Below are 19,456 nucleotides of genomic sequence, written 5' to 3' on the forward strand. Positions count from 1 at the left end.
ATTTGAAAGAGCCATACACAAACAGGAAATTGAATATGTAGTACTTTAATAGGCCATATATTCGATAACTCAGCAGAAGCAGTGACTTTGTAAATAGGAATGTAAGGATTTTTAAAACAAGCTTTATTTGTTTGACAGTTTTTATGTTCTACGAGAGTTTATTACAAAGCTTCAAGCCCATGTGACTGTGTCTTCTTGCCTTTGTTAGTTAAACGTACTTTAAAGAAGAAGTGTTCTTCTCTGATATAAATACAAGGCAGATGAAGTAGGGCCTACATACAGTGCTACGAAGGCCAGTTTGGAGAGTTTTGTTATTTTATGTTCACTTTTTATTCTAATGCCCTCTCTTGCATTCGAAATGTGTGGAATGACACTGGAGCAAATAATAATGTATTACAAGTGTCCATGTTTACAAATGCACTGTTAATATACTTGGGGGGGGGGGGGGGGGGGGGGACAAGTGGTACAGTACTTGACACTGGGTGAAAGCTATATTACATTCCCACACCCTCGGCCTATACCATTTGAAAGTTACTCGTTGATACCAGTTTTAATCAATAAAGGAATGAACTGTCGAATTGTTAGTGATGACTTTTGTTAGCATGGTATTTTAGAAATTCAGTTAAAGAAATTACTAGAAACTTAAATACACACTAATGTGTTTTAAAGTTTTTAATATGTCTATTTTCTTCAAGTACCGACGGCATATTTTATAATTAATAAAGAAATTACTATTGAAGGGTTGCCGGTATCGACGTATTCCTTATTTTTACACAGTTTTGTGTTCATGCACAGTTTTTATATTCCTTTCTGTTTTTACGAGTATCATCTTATAAGATTTTGCATTTCTTTTACTTTGTTTAATGGCTTATTTATACATACAGTGCTGTACAGTGTTTTCTTCATCAAGTTTTTTTTTTTTTTTTTTTTTTTTTTTTTTTTTTTTTACGGCGTACGTGGCTCTAGTAATGTTGTTGAGAATCAAACATCTACGGCCTTAATTAGATTAGCAACACACTGTAGCAGCTGTCTTACAAAAGAACTTTCGTGACAATTAATAGACACATGTACACAAACACACTGACATCTCGCTTGCTTTCTGCTATTACAACTTTCATCTGTCACCTAGCAACGGAACAGGCTGCTCATCATTGCTTCGTTAATTTCCCTACGGTTAGCAGTTCGCTAAGAGAATTGTTATTTACAGAGAGATCATTTCATAAGTTTGTGTGTAGCTGTTTCAAGTAGTAACAAGCTTTCGCTGTGAGTAAGTTTTTATTATTTGTGAAAACAGTGCTTAGTATTTTTCTTTGATTCATTACCCATATTTAAGTGCGTCTTGCACGCCGTACGCAATGAGTCATCTGGTTTTTCTTCAGTTTTAATAAAGTAGCTTTTCATTTGTGTACCTTTCGAATTATTTTTTTCGAGAAGCAGAATGAGTAATTCAACTTTTTCAGGGCATCGTTACCGTTTACATGTTGTCAACCTAGAAGTCTTCCTATGAAATAGCTTTGAGCGGTCGCTAAAAATGGCGCTTCCTCTCATGTGCACTCACGCGCGAAATGTTACAGCGTGGGTGTAATTTCCCACCAAACACAGAATTTAGAAGGCTGTATATCACGCTTAGACTACTTCACTTGTCGTGTCGCTAGGACAGCCCAGCATGGCGCCAGTTATTGTGTGGTTGGTGTTTAAGGTGCGGTAATGACATGACTTATGATAGGGGTCATTATCCCAACCTGTTAATTGACAGATACGGAGTGAATGATAGTGATTTGCAATGTATATCCTTCGGCTTTTGTAATTGTTATCCTCTGCGCCACTGCTGTACTGTTCAATCGCAAAGGAATCAAAGCTGAGGTATGTCGTGTATTTATTATTTCACTTCTTTCGCGTAGTCGATTCAGCAAAGATTTAGAAGTTAGTGTCAGACTGGGCTTAAATTTTGCAGAATATAATAATATAGTTGTCGGTTTGATTGATTACTAAAGATGTAACTTTTCTGTTTCGACTAAGGGAGGTAAGTTCGGTTGTCATAATCACAGAAATAACAAAAATAGTAATGTATTAATGCGGTTAAAGGGTGTAAGAGATTATGTGTTTGATATACAACATAATCTAAATAAATTAAAGCAACCTTTGCCTATACTCATGTGTAATAGTATCTTATGCTAGGACTCTTCCAAGCTGACTAATTCATGTTTGTGATGGAAATATATTTGTCACCAATGCAATTTTTAATTAGTTAACACTGAACAGTGTTTCCTTGTTCTTTTTCAGGGAATTGAGGAGACTTCAGAGTAACTTAATCATATCAGGAAACTGTGGGCCATTAATTAAAATACTCGGAGGCAATACGGGCTGTGATATTTACGGGTAAAAGAGTGGTGTTGCAGAAAACTGACATTTATAGCATCCTCTGCGAAGTATATTATAAGAAATAATTTATTCACCTGAGAACCTAATTTAACTGAGGCAGTGGCCAATGTAAAGAATAATAATTCTTGAGTTGCAGGTGTAGAGATAGTAATTTAACGTTACAAGATTCTGGGAGTTAAGAGTGAATGCACTTTGTGTTTGAAACAGAGCAACAGAGCGTACGGCTTCTTTGAGATAGTTTGATATGCTGCAATATCTGTGAACAGTGATACATTTCACTGGAGGATGAAAAGCTTTTCCTCTGGATAAGTCACTCCAAAATGCGCTACTCGTTATTGTCTGAAAAGACTGAAAATATACAGTGCTGACAATTGCTGTGCTACAGCCTAGTGATGTATCATGCAATGTTCCCACCTCACATGATTGCTCATATCATAGGACAACAGCAACAGCAGCATCAGCAGCAGTTGAGTTATTCATCAGATAACCGTGGTGGACGTTACTGCTATAATATTAGCCCATTTGAACAAATAGAGTTGCTGCGCGGGCTTGTCGCTCTTGATATGCCTCCAGTCCGCAATAACCGTGGGTATGGAAGGGGCAGCCATTCACCACTAATGCCTCCCCCAAATACTTTAAATTATCATGCCCCAACTACAATCAATGTGAAGAACTGTTGGAACAAAAATTTCTCACGGTAAGTATGTAAAGATAGAATTCATCAACTTGTTACTTGTCATGATAGTAAATGCAACTTATATTGTGATTGTAGTGCCCAACTTATCAAGTCAATGATTGTCATGTGCAAGGTTATATTATGTTTGGATTTATTATTATCAATAAACGAGAAGATTGTGAAGGACTTGTATTTCAGAACTAGACATTTGTCCTTAGTTTTGTGAATAAATCTGTGTGCGCACTGTTCACAAGTTATCCCTACTCGAATTTTTACTAAGAAAATCAAAGTATTTCATAATGTTGATAACTATGGAATTTCTACTGAGCAAATGAATTAACTGAAGCATTTGGTACTGCATCAGCGACTTACAACCAGACTGTCATCTTTCAACCTTATTTGGACCTCAGGTTACGCAGTAGGTCAGCGTATCACAACAACGTATACTCTAGTAACTAGAAGAAATATTGACAGTACCTGGTTCTGTTTCTGCATTTGTGTACATATGACATCACATATAGCACCATTATTGTGTTACAGGACAAAGAATACATCCGGTATCAGTAGCTTCAGTTAACTAGAGCAAATTGTTGGTTCTTGAATTGATTTTCCTACAGTTTACTTATCTTTATCTGTGAATTGTCAGCAATAGCAAATAAAATAGGATGTTTGTGCATTCAAATTTGATCCAGTATTACCCTTCTGTAGTATTACTGTTAGCTTCCTTTAGCAATCTGTAAACTCTGGATCCCATTTTTGTAAAAATGTCTGCTTTCATTTTGCAACCATTTTGGACCTTGCTTCTCATTGAGATCTCATGTGTAGTTACACTTTAATGGTGTGGATGTTTTTATGAACATTTGTGACTGGTTGAAATTGTATGTTGGATGAGACTTGGACATGAATGCCTACCTTTAGCACTGATTTTGCAATGTGAGTAGGCTTCACCTACCCTCTCATAGCTTCAACTTTGCCCTAATTCCTCTCCGTAGTTCCAAACTTCCACAGAGGCTTCCCATTATCCTACAGTACTAGCATCCAGGGATGTTCAGCCTGTGAAACACAGGTATGTGTATTTAGAGTGTGATACACAGTTCCGAGCTGTCACCAATGGATAAAACCAAAGATTGTGATACCACCTCTCAACTTTGACCTGCAACTTCATCAATGTGGAGGTCACCACTATTTAAAGTTTATACAGTATGACAACTATCACACCATCCATTAAATACATGAATGGTCACAATTAGTAGCTAAAATAATTGCAAAAATAACATGGAAGAATGGGACAACCATGGGAATTGGTAGGCTTAGGACAGGAACAAACTAAATATGACACTCCAAATAATGAAGGCACTATAAAGCAAACACTAATGCAGAAATAAAGCAAACGAAATCTTCAGTAATCAACAAAGCCATAGTAAAAAGAACTAGCCTCTGAAACTTCACTTAAGTTACGTAACATCAAACTAAGTCCACGGTATCGGGAACCCAACACACAGTTCCAAGACCCAGTACCAGAAATTCCACTTCACCTACATAGCTCTAACTAGATCCATGATACCAGGAACCCAACACACTGTTCCAGGACAGAGTTCCAGAAATTTCACTTGACTCATACACCTAAAACAAAACCCATGGTACCACAGAACCAAAACTTGCCCTCAGAACAAATAGTGAAAACCTAATTTGATGTAGACAAAACGAACTCTGATACTTACCAGTCACTATCCAACATAACAACACTGGACTCTCATTCGGGAGGATGACGGCTCAATCCCGCGTCCAGCCATCCTGATTTAGGTTTTCCGTGATTTCCCTAAATCGCTCCAGGCAAATGTCGGGATGGTTCTTTTGAAAGGGCATGGCCGACTTCCTACCCCATCCTTCCCTAATCCGATGAGACTGATGACCTAGCTGTTTGGTCTCTTCCCCCAAAACAACCCAACCCAACATAATAGAAACAATATATTATTTTGCATTAACAAAAATTTCAATAAACCAGACACACCCAGCTAGGCACATAAACACTTGCAGTACCACACAAAAAACAGCAATAATGATGATAATGATAATGATAATAATAATAATATACTCACCACCCAGTCAGCAACACACAAATCTAGCAACAGCAAAAATGTTACCAGCATAGTCTCTCAAATGGTCAGCCTGAACTTCTGAAATCAGGACCCTCTCAAGATAAGAATCAGTGCATTGTCCTGCTAACAACAATGCACATACTTGTGCCTGGCCCATGATGCAGCAGCTATGATCAAATCATATCTCCACAAATGTAATACTTCACATATTTGGTAATTAAACTGAATAACTGTAAGAATTTTATCATGTCTTTCACCATTGAAGTGGGCAGGGTCCCATTCATGAACATCGTTGTCATATCCACAACTAACAAAAAAAAAGGAAAATAAAATTTAATCTCCACCCATAAACAACATGTACTAATAATTCCAAATCTTAAACACGAATCTGTTGCTCGTAGCTGCCAATATCAAAATAACTCTGATTAACTGATGCGAACTTTTCCAATATTATTATCACAAACAGCACAAAAGAAGTCCAATGGCTTATTAACAGCACTCAGAAAAATTAGAAACAAACATCCCATTCTTGTGAGTGCCACTGCATGCACCGACCTGCCCCCTGCAGACATGATGTATTTCAAATAAACCACACTACCATGACATCATACAAGACAGGTAATGTCACAGCTCAAAGAAGCTTGCTTGCGGTTCGCCAGATCATTTAAAGCTGACTTTACAACTCTTCAAAAATGTCATTACTGGTCTGCTACACATTGTTTGTATTACTGTATTCACTTTATAGTATTTTAGTGTAGTTGTGCTCAAGTAGTAATGGCGTCACTCGGTTTTATTCTAGCCATAGGAAATTCTTGAAAGTTACTGCATAGTCACATACTTCTGTTGAGTAGAAACTTTTGTGTTTTTCATAAATCAATGCATTGAAAATCAATGAAGCAGATTACGTCATCTTAAAAATAGACCATTTTTGTCAGGTGCATGGTGACAATATTAATGGACTGAGAAACAACTTTATACTATATAGATGTGCTGTTGGTGTTTTCCAGTGTTTTTCAAAGAAGTTTCATTATTTGTCCTTCCAGGCAACCACGCTGTGCTACGAGGCAGCTAAGCTCACCACCTCGCAGTATTGCAGCCGACTCAGATTCTGGCTTTTCTTCACGTTCTCCTACACCGATTACGCAGCAGGGTGAAAATACGGAAGATTCAGCTGACAACAGCAATAATAATACATCTGTTGCACGTGATTCTAATAAGGGCATCAAGTGAGTATGAATTCATATGAAACAGATGAGTTGCTTTTCAGAACATCTTTCTTTTCATGGAAAATTGAAAAATAGTGTCGCTGTTTTGCAGTTTTCTTCCTTGCTGATACTTGTGACAACAGTTGCTGTGTTGAGTCATCATGGAAAATAAGTTTTCTGTCTGTTGTGCAGCTTACAGCCTTGTTAGAGTACTAACATAACTATACTCTTCACTTAGCTATTGTAATAGTAAATATTCTAACTAGTGGGCACCACAGGTAAAACTCGTCTAAAATAATTGGTTTTGGATGCAAATCTAAAATTTGCCTGACTGTGACTGTTTAGGGTAAGCAATTAACTTGAGTTAATTCAAAGAATTAATGCATTATTTAAAACACTGGTGTTAGAAAAAATAAAAGCTTACGTGCTTGGTTCCATGATTACTTGCAAGTCTTTGCAAATAGCTCCACAGCAGTGCATTTGTAACTTACTTTTATCAGGCAGTTTTTGCTACATGCAGTGTTCCCTTTCCCATCCCCCCCCCCCCCCCCCCCTCCCACAAACTCCTCTTCTCGCCAATTCTATTCAATACCTCCTCATTAGTTATGTGACATACCCATCTAATCTTCAGCATTCTTCTGTAGCACCACATTTCGAAAGCTTCTATTCTCTTCTTGTCCAAACTATTTATCGTCCATGTTTCACTTCCATACATGGCTACACTCCATACAAATACTTTCAGAAAAAGACATCCTGATTCCTAAATCTATACTCAATGTTAACAAATTTCTCTTCTTCAGCAATGCTTTCCTTCCCATTGCCAGGCTACATTTTATATCCTCTCTACTTCGACCATCATCAGTTATATTGCTCCCCAAATAGCAAAGCTCCTTTACTACTTTAAGTGTCTCATTTCCTAATCTAATTCCCTAATTTGACTACATTCCATTATCCTTGTTTAGCGTTTGTTGATGTTCATCTTATATCCTCCTTTCAAGACACTGTCCATTCCATTCAACTGCTCTTCCAGGTCCTTTGCTGTCTCTGACAGAATTGCAATGTCATCGGCAAACCTCGAAGTTTTTATTTCTTCTCCATGGATTTTAATTCCTACTCCAAATTTTTCTTTTCTTTCTTTTACTGCTTGATCATTATACAGATTGAATAACACTGGGGAAAGGCTACAATCCTATCTCACTCTCTTCCCAACCACTGATTCCCTTTCTTGCCCCTCGACTCTTATAACTGCCATCAGGTTTCTGTACAAATTGTAAATAGGCTTTTGCTCCCTGTATTTTACCCCTGCTACCTTCAGAATTTGAAAGAGGGTATTCCAGTTAACATTGTCAAAAGCTTTCTCTAAGTCTACAAATGCTAGAAACATAAGTTTTCCTTTCCTTAATCTATCTTCTAAGATGAGTCGTAGGGTCAGTATTGCCTCACATGTTCCAACATTTCTACGGAATCCAAACTGATCTTCCCTGAGGTCGGCTTCTACCAGTTTTTGCATTTGTCTGTAAAGAATTCACGTTAGTATTTTGCAGCTGTGACTTATTAAACTGATAGTTCGGTAATTTTCACATCTGTCAACACCTGCTTTCTTTGGGTTTGGAATTATTATATTCTTCTTGAGGGTTGCCTCTCCCAAGGCTATCAGTAGTTCTAATGGAATGTTGTCTACTCCAGGGGCCTTGTTAAGACTCAGGTCTTTCAGTGCTCTGTCAAACTCTTCATGCAGTATCGTATCTCCAATTTCATCTTCATCTACATCCTCTTCATTTCCATAATATTATCCTCAAGTACATCACCCTTGTGTAGACCCTCTATATACTCCTTCCACCTTCCTGCTTTCCCTTCTTTGCATTGGAACTGGGTTTCCATCTGAGCTCTTGATGTGTATACAAGTGGTTCTCTGATCTCCAAAGGTCTCTTTAATTTTCCTGTAGGCAATATCTATCTAACCCCTAGTGAGATAAGCCTCTACATCCTTACATTTGTCCTCTAGCCATCCCTGCTTAGCCATTTTGCACTTCCTATCGATCTCATTTTTGAGACGTCTGTATTCCTTTTTTGCCTGCATCATTTACTGCATTTTTATATTTTCTCCTTTCATCAATTAAATTCAATATCTCTTCTGTTACCCAAGGATTTCTACTAGCCCTCATCTTTTTACCTACTTGATTCTCTGCTGTCTTCACTATTTCATCTCCTAAAGGTACCCATTCTTCTTCTACTGTGTTTCTTTCCCCCATTCTTGTCAATTGTTCCCTAATGCTCTCTCTGAAACTCTCTACAACCTCTTGCTCTTTCAGTTTATCCAGGTCCCATCTCTTTAAATTCCCACCTCTTTGCAATTTTTCACTTCTAATCTGCAGTTCATGACCATTAGATGGTGGTCACAAGTCCACATGTGCCCCTGGAAATGTCTTGCAATTTAAAACCTGGTTCCTAAATCTCTGTCTTACCGTTACATAATCTATCTGAAACCTGTCAGTATCTCCAGGCTTCTTCCATGTATACAGCCTTATTTTATGATGCTTGAACGAAGTGTCCATATTCACCTACTACGTTTCCTTCTCTCCCTTTTCCTACTACCGAATTCCAGTCACCCATGACTATTAAATTTTAATCTCCCTGCACTATCTGAATAATTTCTTTCATCTCACCATACAGTTCATCAATCTCTTCATCTGCAGAGCTAGTTGGCATATAAACTTATACTACTGTGGTAGACGTGGGCTTCGTATCTATCTTGGCTGCAGTAATGGGTTCACTATGCTGTTTGTAATAACTTACCCGCATTCCTATTTTTTTAATTCATTATTTAGCCTACTCATGCATTATCCCTATTATATTTTGTATTTATAACCCTGTAGTCACCTGACCAGAAATCTTGTTCCTCCTGCCACTGAACTTCACTAATTCCCACTATATCCAACTTTAACCTATCCATTTCCCTTCATATAAATTTTTTAACCTACATGCCCGATTAAGGGATCTGACATTCCACGCTCCAATCCGTAGAATGTCAGTTTCCTTTCTCCTGATAACGACGTCGTCCTGAGTAGTCCCCGTCTGGTGATCTGAATGGGGGACTATTTTACATCCAAAATATTTTACACAAGAGGATGCCATCATCATTTAGGGAAAAATTATGGCTGTAGTTTCCCCTTGCTTTCAGCCGTTCGCAGTACCAGCACAGCAAGGCCTTTTTGGTTGGTGTTAAAAGACCAGATCAGTCAATCATCCAGACTTTTTCCCCTGCAACTACTGAAAAGGCTGCTTTCCCTCTTCAGGAATCAAACGTTTGTCTGGCTTCTCAGCAGATACCCCTCTGTTGTGGTTGCACCTACGGTTTCGCTATCCTAACTACATAGGGATGGCTCTGCTGATGCCTGCACCGTTAACTCCCCACGTATGCCAAGGAGTAGATGTCTGTTACCCTGGGGCATCGTGACTCCCGGCAATGGCCATCCTGCCAGGTAGCTCTTGCTTAGGCTGGGTGGCGCCTGTCTGGAGGTCGTCTAGTCGGAGAGGGTGGCATCAGGGTGGATGACACGCCATGAAGTGTAGTACGTCATCTCTTGCTAGTGGTCCGTTGCCAACAGTCTCTATGCGGGCAAAATCTAACTTCAGTGCCAAGAAATATGATTGCAAATCATCCCCCTCCCTGGCCACACCATGGGAGGAATGCCACAGTCTAGTAAAAATGTAAATGTCTTGTGACTAGGGCCTCCCGTTGGTGACTGTTCGCTGTGTGCAAGTCTTTAGATTTGACGCCACTTCAGCGATTAGCGTGTTGATGTGGATGAAATGATGATGATTAGGACAACACAACACCCTGTCCCTGGACGGAGAAAATCTCCGACCCAGCCGGGAATCAAACCAGGCCCCTTAGGATTGACATTCTGTCGTGCTGACCACTCAGCTACCAGGGGCGTGTGTCCTTGCCTCTTAATTTTCCAATTTTTTGTGTCATTCTTTAACATGTAATAACTGTGTGTTATCACTTTGTGAGTCTTGTATTTTGCTCTCTATAAACAGGCATGGCGCATGAAGCCTCTAACAGTCCGTGGTTAGGCATCAAAATGTAATGATCACGTGCTTTGCAGTTTGTTCACAGCAGTCATTATATTAATATCTGCCAGCATCCAATAATCAAATTGTGAGATTGAGTCCACCTCAACACACCAGAATCTACAGTTACAAAGCCAGTGTCCAACAGAGAATATAAACGTATGGGTCAATCCATACCAAATGGTCCAGCAATGGCTGCTTGACCATCTGAGAAAAATTTGATATTTACTGTGTGGATTCCCTAATGTTTTGTGTACCCAAAATATTTTTAAAATTTGTTTATTGTTTATCGTTTGGAAACAATAGTCATTTTTGTTTCAGAGTGCAAGCTTGCTCCTCCTCCCCCCACTTTTACTTTTTGCAAGCACATCTGCAACTTTTCTCAAAATTATTCAGTAATTGATTGCCATAGATAGGCTTTATAATAAAAAATATTGGCCTACAAATTTAAACCACTGCCACATAGCTGAATGTATTTCTTAATATATTTATATTGAAAACAAAGATTCCAAGACTTACCAAGTGGGAAAGCGCCGGTAGACAGGCACAATAAAATAACACACAAACACACACACAAAATTACGAGCTTTCGCAACCGGCGGTTGCTTCGCCAGGAAAGAGGGAAGGAGAAGGAAAGATGAAAGGATGTGGGTTTTAAGGGTGAGGGTAAGGAGCCATTCCAATCCCGGGAGCGGAAAGACTTACCTTAGGGGGGAAAAAAGGATAGGTATATTTTTAATAGCTCAAAGTTACTGGGTGAAAATTAAAAAATGTTTATATACACTATTAGTGTTTATTATGTCTGACATGTCCAATAGAACACACACTACATATATTTTAGTGTGGCTGCATTAATTATCATCCGCACTCCTACAGGAATCAATACATTGGAAGTAGGGGGTTAATGGATGAGGGATGCTGCATTGTAGCACGCGATAAGTTGGAAATTTGGATCGGTCAGGGACTGTCTACATGGCCGAAGCAGTAACGGTGACCTCTCATCAGAAGTGATAAATCCGGGTTTGAGCCCTGGTCCTGTGAAAATTTTCAGCTCTCACTATTGCATTTCCACAATGCACAGTGCAACTGGAGGTCACAAGTGTCCCATCCACACTTTCCTTCCCATTTCCCTATTTCAAAAAATATAAAAAACTCAATTTTTGAACAGTAGTCTTCCAAAGGAGGAGTAGGAGTAGTAATTCCTCAGCCTTAATATTCCTTGTGCTATTACACTAAATAGTCTAGTTAATTTTTATAGAGTATCAATGATGCAAAGCTTACATTTAAAACACAGTATTTTAAAAATAGATACTTTTTGACTTTTTAATTTTTTGGACTGCAATATCTTTGTTAGGGGACCATATAAAAATCTGAAAATCACACACTTAACACATATTTATGATTCCAAATCTCAATATAAATTTCAAGTCTTGAATTCAACTGAAAGTCAGAAAAAAATTGAGTCAAAAAATATGTTTTTTTATCATCTACAGTGGATGGAAGTATACCAGTTACATAATTTAAACATTATCTATGGTTGCTTGTCATTTTTTTACTGAAAAAATGGGCAACTAATTGTATTATCTTGTTCTCGTGTTTTTACAACACTGTTCACTGAACATCTGAGCAATTTCTTCACCCAGTTTGGGCATAAAGTTAAAAATTCGCCCAGTCACAGTTAGTGCAGGAGAGAGAGCTTCTTCACTACATTTTTAACTGGCATTCAAGCTTGATCTTTCTCAACTTTTTTAAAAGAGCTCCTTGGTCCTGGTGGGTGGTAAAATGTAACATGTACATCTTGGTTTTGATAATCAATATTATGAACGTTGACAATCCTCCACTGTTCCTCGTAAACACAAGCCACTATGTCTGTTTCGAAGTGTTAACTTTTCAAATTTTCCACACTGATAAAATTCACTATCGGAGGACAGTGGCATGAACTTACACTACAGCAAGTTATGTCTAAAACAGTTTTTTTTCCCTCTCTGAGGTCTGCTTGTTCACTGAGTAGGAATTGTTGTTTCTTCAGGGTGCTATAAATTTCAATTTCTTCTCGAGTATCTATTAATCTGGCTTGCTCTACCTTATGTAGTACCTTTAAAGATTCTTCAATGCTCCTACATCCTTCAAAAAATTTATAGAAGCTCTGGATCCATACTGTAAGAATTTTTTTAAGTATTTCATTTCAACGTGCTTGCAAGTTGATTTAGCATCCAAGTCAATGTTTAAGTAAAACAACACTTTTTCTTCTTCACTCTTTCAATTAAGGTAATGGCTTTAGGAAACACTCCATATACATTTTTACAACACACTTTGTTAATAAGAACACAAATACAACACCAAGATTTCATTTTTCCACTGCACACTTCAAGACTCGTAGGTAACAGTGTGTGAGAGGGCAGATGGTGGTGGAAGGTAGGTTGGTTGATTGGTTGGTTTAAAATAAGGGGGGGGGGGGGGGGGGGGAGAGACTAAACTGTAAGGTTATCGGTCCCTTGCTCCCGTTAAAATAATTACACAAGGGAAAGAAGAAAAGAAAGGAGATGTAAAGCACAATAACAGGAGAAAGGAAGAACCAGAAGAATGACAGAACAACCAACACTACCATGGACAAAACAGAAAAAGAAAACCACAGAGAGAAGCAACACACAGGTAGAAGGGGTCAAAGCAAGAGAGCTGATGACCGTGGCTGGCCGACCACAAGAATAAAAAAGGAAATGCCAGCCACTCTGAGACACATTTAAACATCCACTTTAAAAGCATTCGGTTGGAGAACACAAAGGAACAAAGGACATGCACTAAAACTTATATAGAATGATAAAACCCACTGTCACGTATAAAACATAAAACTAAATTAGCCAATGAGGCATTAATGGCAACGAGTCCTGTAACGGAAGAATCCGTCGCAGGGCAGCCAAAGGAGGACAGCTCCCCAAGATATGGGCCACTGTCAGCCGGGCACCGCACTGACAATGAGGTGGGTCACCACAGCGCAGGACATAGTTGTCTCTCCCCCAAGTGTGGCCAGTGTGGAGCTAGCAGAGAACTAGTGTCCCTGCAAATGACTCACATAGAAGACTGCCACACATTCGTAGTCTCCTTAATGGTACGCAGTTTGTTATGCATGCTAAGGTAATGCCACTTCGTCTCCCAAAGCCACAAAACCTAGCGGTGTAGTAATGAATGCAGGTCAATTGCAAAGAAGATGACCTCCATAAGCCATTTCTGTGTAGCCTGTTTGGCCAGCCTGTCGGCAAGTTCGTTGCTTAAGATTTCAACATGACCTGGGGTCCAGACAAACACCACTGAACGACTGGACTGTTCCAGGGCATAGATGGACTCCTGGATAGTCACTACCAAAGGATGACAAGGGCAGCACTGGTCGATAGCTTGTAGGCTGCTCAAGGAATCAGTGCACAGAAGAAATGACTCCCCAGGGCATGAACGGACGTGCTCAAGAGCACGAGATATGGCCACCAGCTCGGCAGTGAAAACACTGCAGCCACTGCCCAAGGACTGCTGTTCAATATGTCCTCCATGGAAATATGCGAACCGACATGAGCATCAGCCATTGAGCCGTTGGTGTAAACCCCTTCGTGGCCTCAGTACATGTCAACAATCGAGAGGAACTGGCAGCGGAGAGCCGCAGGTTTAACTGAGTCCTAAGGACCAAGTGAAAGGTCCAGACGAAGCCATGGCCTAGGTATACGCCATGAAGGTGTACGTGAATGGATCTCAAGTATAGGTGGTAAAGGCAAGGACTCCAGTTCGGAAAGCAGAGATCGGACACAAACTGCAATTGAGCCCTGACCTGGGCTGCCGATACGGGAGATGAACCGCTGTGGTCGGGAAAAGGAGACAGTGATGTGGAGCTGCATGAGAACTACGAACATGTGCAACATAACTGGCCAGCAGTTGGGCACGCCTAACCTGCAATGGAGGGAGTCCGGTCTCCACGAGGACGCTGGTCACCAGACTCGTCCTAAAAGCTCCTGTCACTAGTCAATCGGGCATCGAAAACCAGTCCAAAGAATCAATTTGTCTACAGTGAGTGGATCGTCATTAAGATAAAGTTCTGGTTCTGGATGAATGGTACGACGTTGACAGAAGTGCATTACATACAAATTTGCAGCCAAAAACTACACCTTGTGGATGGCTCCCTGTAGGTACCGTTCAGTAATACCAGTACTGGTGGATCAGTACAAAATGCAGAAGTCATCTGCATACAGAGGTGAGACAGACGGACCTACAGCTGTCGCTAGTCGCTGAAGTGGCGTCAAATCGAAAGACTTGCACCCGACGGGAGGCCCTAGTCACAAGACATTTACATTTTTACTAGACAGTGATACAATTTTAACTAATATCTATGTAATTTGGAAATCGTTGAAATAACAATACCATTTTGTGGGATGCAGTTTTAACAAAAAGAGGATTCACAAAGTTCACCAGTGATATCTTGAGAAAATGAAATTTTCTGGTTCTACAAAGTTCACTAGTGACATCTAGAAAGTGAAATTTTCTAGTTCTAGTAATTAATAAACTAACAAGTTGCTTTAATGGAAATAGGCTTTATGTAATCAGAAAAATCAGGGATGCAAAACTATTGTATGAATTTTGGAAGTAATTCCAATATAAGATTAGAATATTCAAGAACATGAAAATTTTGAATACAAGTAATTTTTGAAGTATGCAGTTTTTGGAAAAAGTAAAATGTTTGTTGAAAAATGGAGAATGATGTCTTTCAGATGAGCTATACAAATTTAAAAATAAACAACTAATTGGTCACAGAAAATTTAACCTTTACCGGGATTGCATGCGTAGTTAATCACTAATAATTGTTTAAAGAAAATGTTTCCATAAGAACCAAATACACTTTTACATCAGTAATCTGAAAAGTATACTGTGAATAATAAAATTTGATGAAATACAGCATGAGTAAGACATTATTTTGGGTGACTATTGTATATTTACTATGAATGAAAATACACTGCCTTACAAAAAAGTGAAGCACCCAGAAGATATGGTCTGTTGTCAATGTAATTTTGTAAACGTACACATCGACAGTGGGTATGAAAATGTCAAGAATTGCAATTCTCTCTAACGAGTGCATTAATGTTGCTCATGTTTAATGTTGTTACCAGACATGATAGTGTATATGAGCAGCTTGAACAGTGTCAGATGTTGAGTGAGCACTGTGGGGGACACAGGTGACGCTGCATACTCATGTGAGATGGAGTTGGAAAGGTGCTTCATTGTGGGTCTCCATTTGGCTGGCTAGTTGTACTGTGCAATATCAAAGTTTGTGGAGATAGGGATGTTACAATGGGCAAATGTTGGACTGCACGGGAATGTGAGGGAAGGTATACTTGGTGTTAAGGTTCTGGTCGACCACGTGTGACCAGCACAAGGGAACATCAGTGTGTTGTGCACCAAGCACATCATAATCCCTTCACACCCCTCCTGTCATCCGAGTCAGCTAATGGGCTCCCTGTAACATTCAGTGTCATCCTGCATTGGTTGGACACAACATAAACAGCTGCATTTGGTGTGGTGCTATGACTTGAAGCATGAACTGCTGATGAATGGCATATTGTGATCAGTGATGAATCACAGTTCTGCTCCACTTCAGGTGACTGTCCCTGGCAAGTAAGGTGGTAACCTGAGGAGAGGCTATATTCTTCCAAAGTTTTGGAGGGATACAGTGGTGTTACTTCTGGTGTCACAGTGTGGGGAGCCATTGGGTTTTATTTCAGGTTACGTCTGGTAGGGATCGTGAGAACAACATACAGCTGAGCTCTCGGTCGTGGACATCCTGCATCTTCATGTGTTATCTCTTATAGGATAATATCAAAGTTTCAGTTTTCAGCAGGGCAATGGTTGTCCACATGCCACCTCTCTCTGTGGTCTGTGTGATTGTGAGATATGCTTGTGGTCAGCAAGGTCACCAGAAGTGTGCCTGATACAACCTATGAAACTTAGACATCAACTTTGTCCCAGTGCTAGTATCCAGAATATGAAACACTAATTACATCAGATCTGGACCAACTTGACTAAGGAGAAGATACAATAGTTTCATGACTCTTCCCAATCGAATCAGTGCATGCGTCTGTGCCACAGCAGGTGCAATGTCATTCTAATTATTGGGCTTATACTGCCAAGTTCTTTGTAAATTTGACTTGATTTTGTAGTTGCTGAAATAACATCACATACTCTCCTGGTCTGTGAAGTTTCATTTTGTTTCATCCTGTCATGGGTGCTTAACTTTTTTTTCTTTTTTTCCACGTGTGAGGTGTGATAAAGTGATGGGAATTGTTTTAATTTTGCAAACTTTATAAATCTGATTTTCAGTTTTTTTATCATACACATGTTCATGATGTATGCTTACATTTTCGGCTGTTTAGAATATTTAGTTTATTATTGTCAGTCAAAAAGTTAGGAGTGTTTCCGAGTGCTCAGTGAATTTTTACTTTCCAAAAAAGATGGATCAAAGAGTCAGCATTAAATTTTGCTTGAAAAATGGAATAAAGTTCTGCACTGCTTTCGAAATCTTGACTGTGGCTTTTGGTGACTTGCTATGTGTGAGGCAAGAGTTTGAGTGGTATAAACATTTCAAAGAGGGTTGAGATCATGTTGAAGACTGCCATTGCACTTTACTCTCTAATGCATCAGTTACTGACGACAGTGTGGAAGTAGTACAGAAAATGGTTCTGGAAAATTACTGAATCATTATCACAAGGATTGCTGATGATTTTGGTATATTCTTTGGCTCATGCCAAGCTATCTTTTCAGATGTTTCAGGCATGAAACATATTGCAGCAAAATTTGTTCTGAAATTATTGACTTTCGACCAAAACTGATGTCCTGTGGACATTGCCCAGAAGTTACTGAATTAAGTTGACAATGATCCAGAACTTCTAAAGAAGGTTATAACATGTGATAAAACATGGATGTACGGACCGGGGGTAAGAATAGGCCTGCGGTATTCCTGCCTATCGTAAGAGGCGACTAAAAGGAGTTTCAAAAGTTTCGGCCTTATGTGATGGTCCCCTGTTGGGTTTGACCTCCATATCTCAAAATTCTTCCTAAGAGTGAGCCGATTGGGGAAGGGCGCCTTACTTGGTTCATTGTGTCCATCTTGCGATCAGACCTTTCGCCAGATTATTTGTCGTTGCATTGCAGTCCTGCCCGCTCTACATAACTACCCACATATGCCAAGGAGTAGATGTCTATCCTCCTGTGGTATCGGGACTCCCGGCAATGGCCATCCTGACAGGTGGTTCTTGCTGAGGCTGGGTGGCACCCGTGGGGAGGGCCCTTGGTCGTAGTAGGTGGCATCAGGGCGGATGACCTACAATGAAGTGTGGTACATTGTCTCTCGCTGGCAGCCAGCCGTCAGCAGTGTCTAAACGTTCTCGGGCTCAATTTAATGCTCAGCAGTATGATCTGAAAATGTTCCCCTCCCTGGCCACGTCCTTGGGAGGAGCGTAAGTCTCAGGATGGCAGTAACAGTTGTTCGCCCCAATTCTTAGTTTGTACAAGAGCTGTTGGGGAGTCTTTTCTGTCCACAGTCTCAGTTCTTTGCCAAGCATTTAGAGGACAAGTTTGGGGAGGTGAAGGCCTTGTCCAAAATGCGCTCTGGGTTGGTACTGATAGAAACGGCATCCTCTGCCCAGTTAAGACAGTTACTTGCTTGTGACAAGTTGGGGGATGTTGCCGTTACGATCACACCCCATAAGAGTTTAAATATGGTCCAGGGAGTTATTTATCATAGGGACCTTCTTTTGCAGTCCGATGATGAGCTGCGTGCCAATTTAGAGCACCAAGGTGTCCATTTCGTCTGGCGCGTTCACCGGGGCCGAAGGATAATCAGATTGCTACCGGTACCTTCATCTTGGCCTTCGAGGGTGATACATTACCGGAGAAGGTCAAGGCGATGGTCTACTGATGTGACGTGAAGCCCTATACCCCTCCCCTGATGTGGTGCTGGAAGTTCGGCCATATGTCTTCCCGCTGCACTTACAGCCTCACATGTTGAGATTCCAGACACCCATCACATTCCAATACTCCATGTGTCCCACCTCCCATCTGTGTCAACTGTGGAGATTATCATTCACCTTGCTCGCCAGACTGCAGAATCTTCCAGAAAGAGTGCAAAATCATGGAATTTAAGACCCTGGACCAACTGACCTATACTGAGACCAAAAGGAAATATGACAGACTGCTCCCTGTGATAATGACGTATTCCTACGCTGCTGCTACAACTACTGTGTTAGCCCCATCAGTTTCGAGAATTCCAGCCGAACCGATGAGCAGTACAACTCCTGTCCCCTTGCCCATGGGGGGCTCTACCCACCCGGTTGCTCCTGCGCTACCTACCTCAGGAGCAACTCCCTCCCACCCATCGGGGACGTCCGTCCCCGCTTCTCAGCCAGCATCCAACTTCTTCGGCTACTCTCGCTCGTAAGGGGTCCCTCCCTTCCCAGGCTTCCACCAGCAGGAAGGATGACGCCAGACAGTGGCATTAGTTCCCACTAGCGGCTGGTCATAGGGCTTCGCGATCCTCCTCCATCCCGGAGACTGAATCGGTGAGGCCCTCCCAGTCGGTGAAACCCAAGGTTCTGCGAGAGAAGTCCTAGAGAAAGACCTCTAAGGCCAAAGAACTTGCGGTAGCACTGACCCCACGGCACCCTTCGAGCTCTGCATCTGAGGATGAGGTTGAGATCCTGGCGTGTGCTGAGGACCTTGATCTCGCCGGTCCCTCAGATGCCATGACGGAGATCCGAAATGTGAAATGATTTGGGTGAAGGTCACGGTTAAAGCAGGCTCAGACATGGTAATTGGATGTCTCTATAGGCCCCCGGGCTCAGCAGCTATTGTGGCTGAGCACCTGAAGGATAATTTGGAAAATATTTCTAGTAGATTTCCCCACCATGTTATAGTTCTGGGTGGAGATTTTAATTTGCCGGATATAGACTGGGAGACTCAAACATTCATAACGGGTGGCAGGGACAAAGAAT

General features: G+C 40.6%; 1 protein-coding gene across 1 annotated transcript in view; it reads left to right on the forward strand.

Moving 5' to 3' along the window:
- The first annotated feature begins 1,277 nt into the window (after positions 1-1,277).
- Positions 1,278-19,456, forward strand: part of LOC126281235 (poly(A) RNA polymerase gld-2 homolog A-like) — a 156,062-nt gene continuing 137,883 nt past the window's right edge. The window contains exons 1-3 of the mRNA XM_049980006.1: positions 1,278-1,863; positions 2,284-3,079; positions 6,201-6,383. Coding sequence (XP_049835963.1) covers positions 2,775-3,079; positions 6,201-6,383 — 488 coding nt within the window. The 5' untranslated portion in view covers positions 1,278-1,863; positions 2,284-2,774. The remainder of the gene's footprint in view (positions 1,864-2,283; positions 3,080-6,200; positions 6,384-19,456) is intronic.

The sequence above is a fragment of the Schistocerca gregaria genome, chromosome 7, assembly GCF_023897955.1.
Source record: "Schistocerca gregaria isolate iqSchGreg1 chromosome 7, iqSchGreg1.2, whole genome shotgun sequence".
Taxonomy (NCBI): Eukaryota; Metazoa; Arthropoda; class Insecta; order Orthoptera; family Acrididae; genus Schistocerca; species Schistocerca gregaria.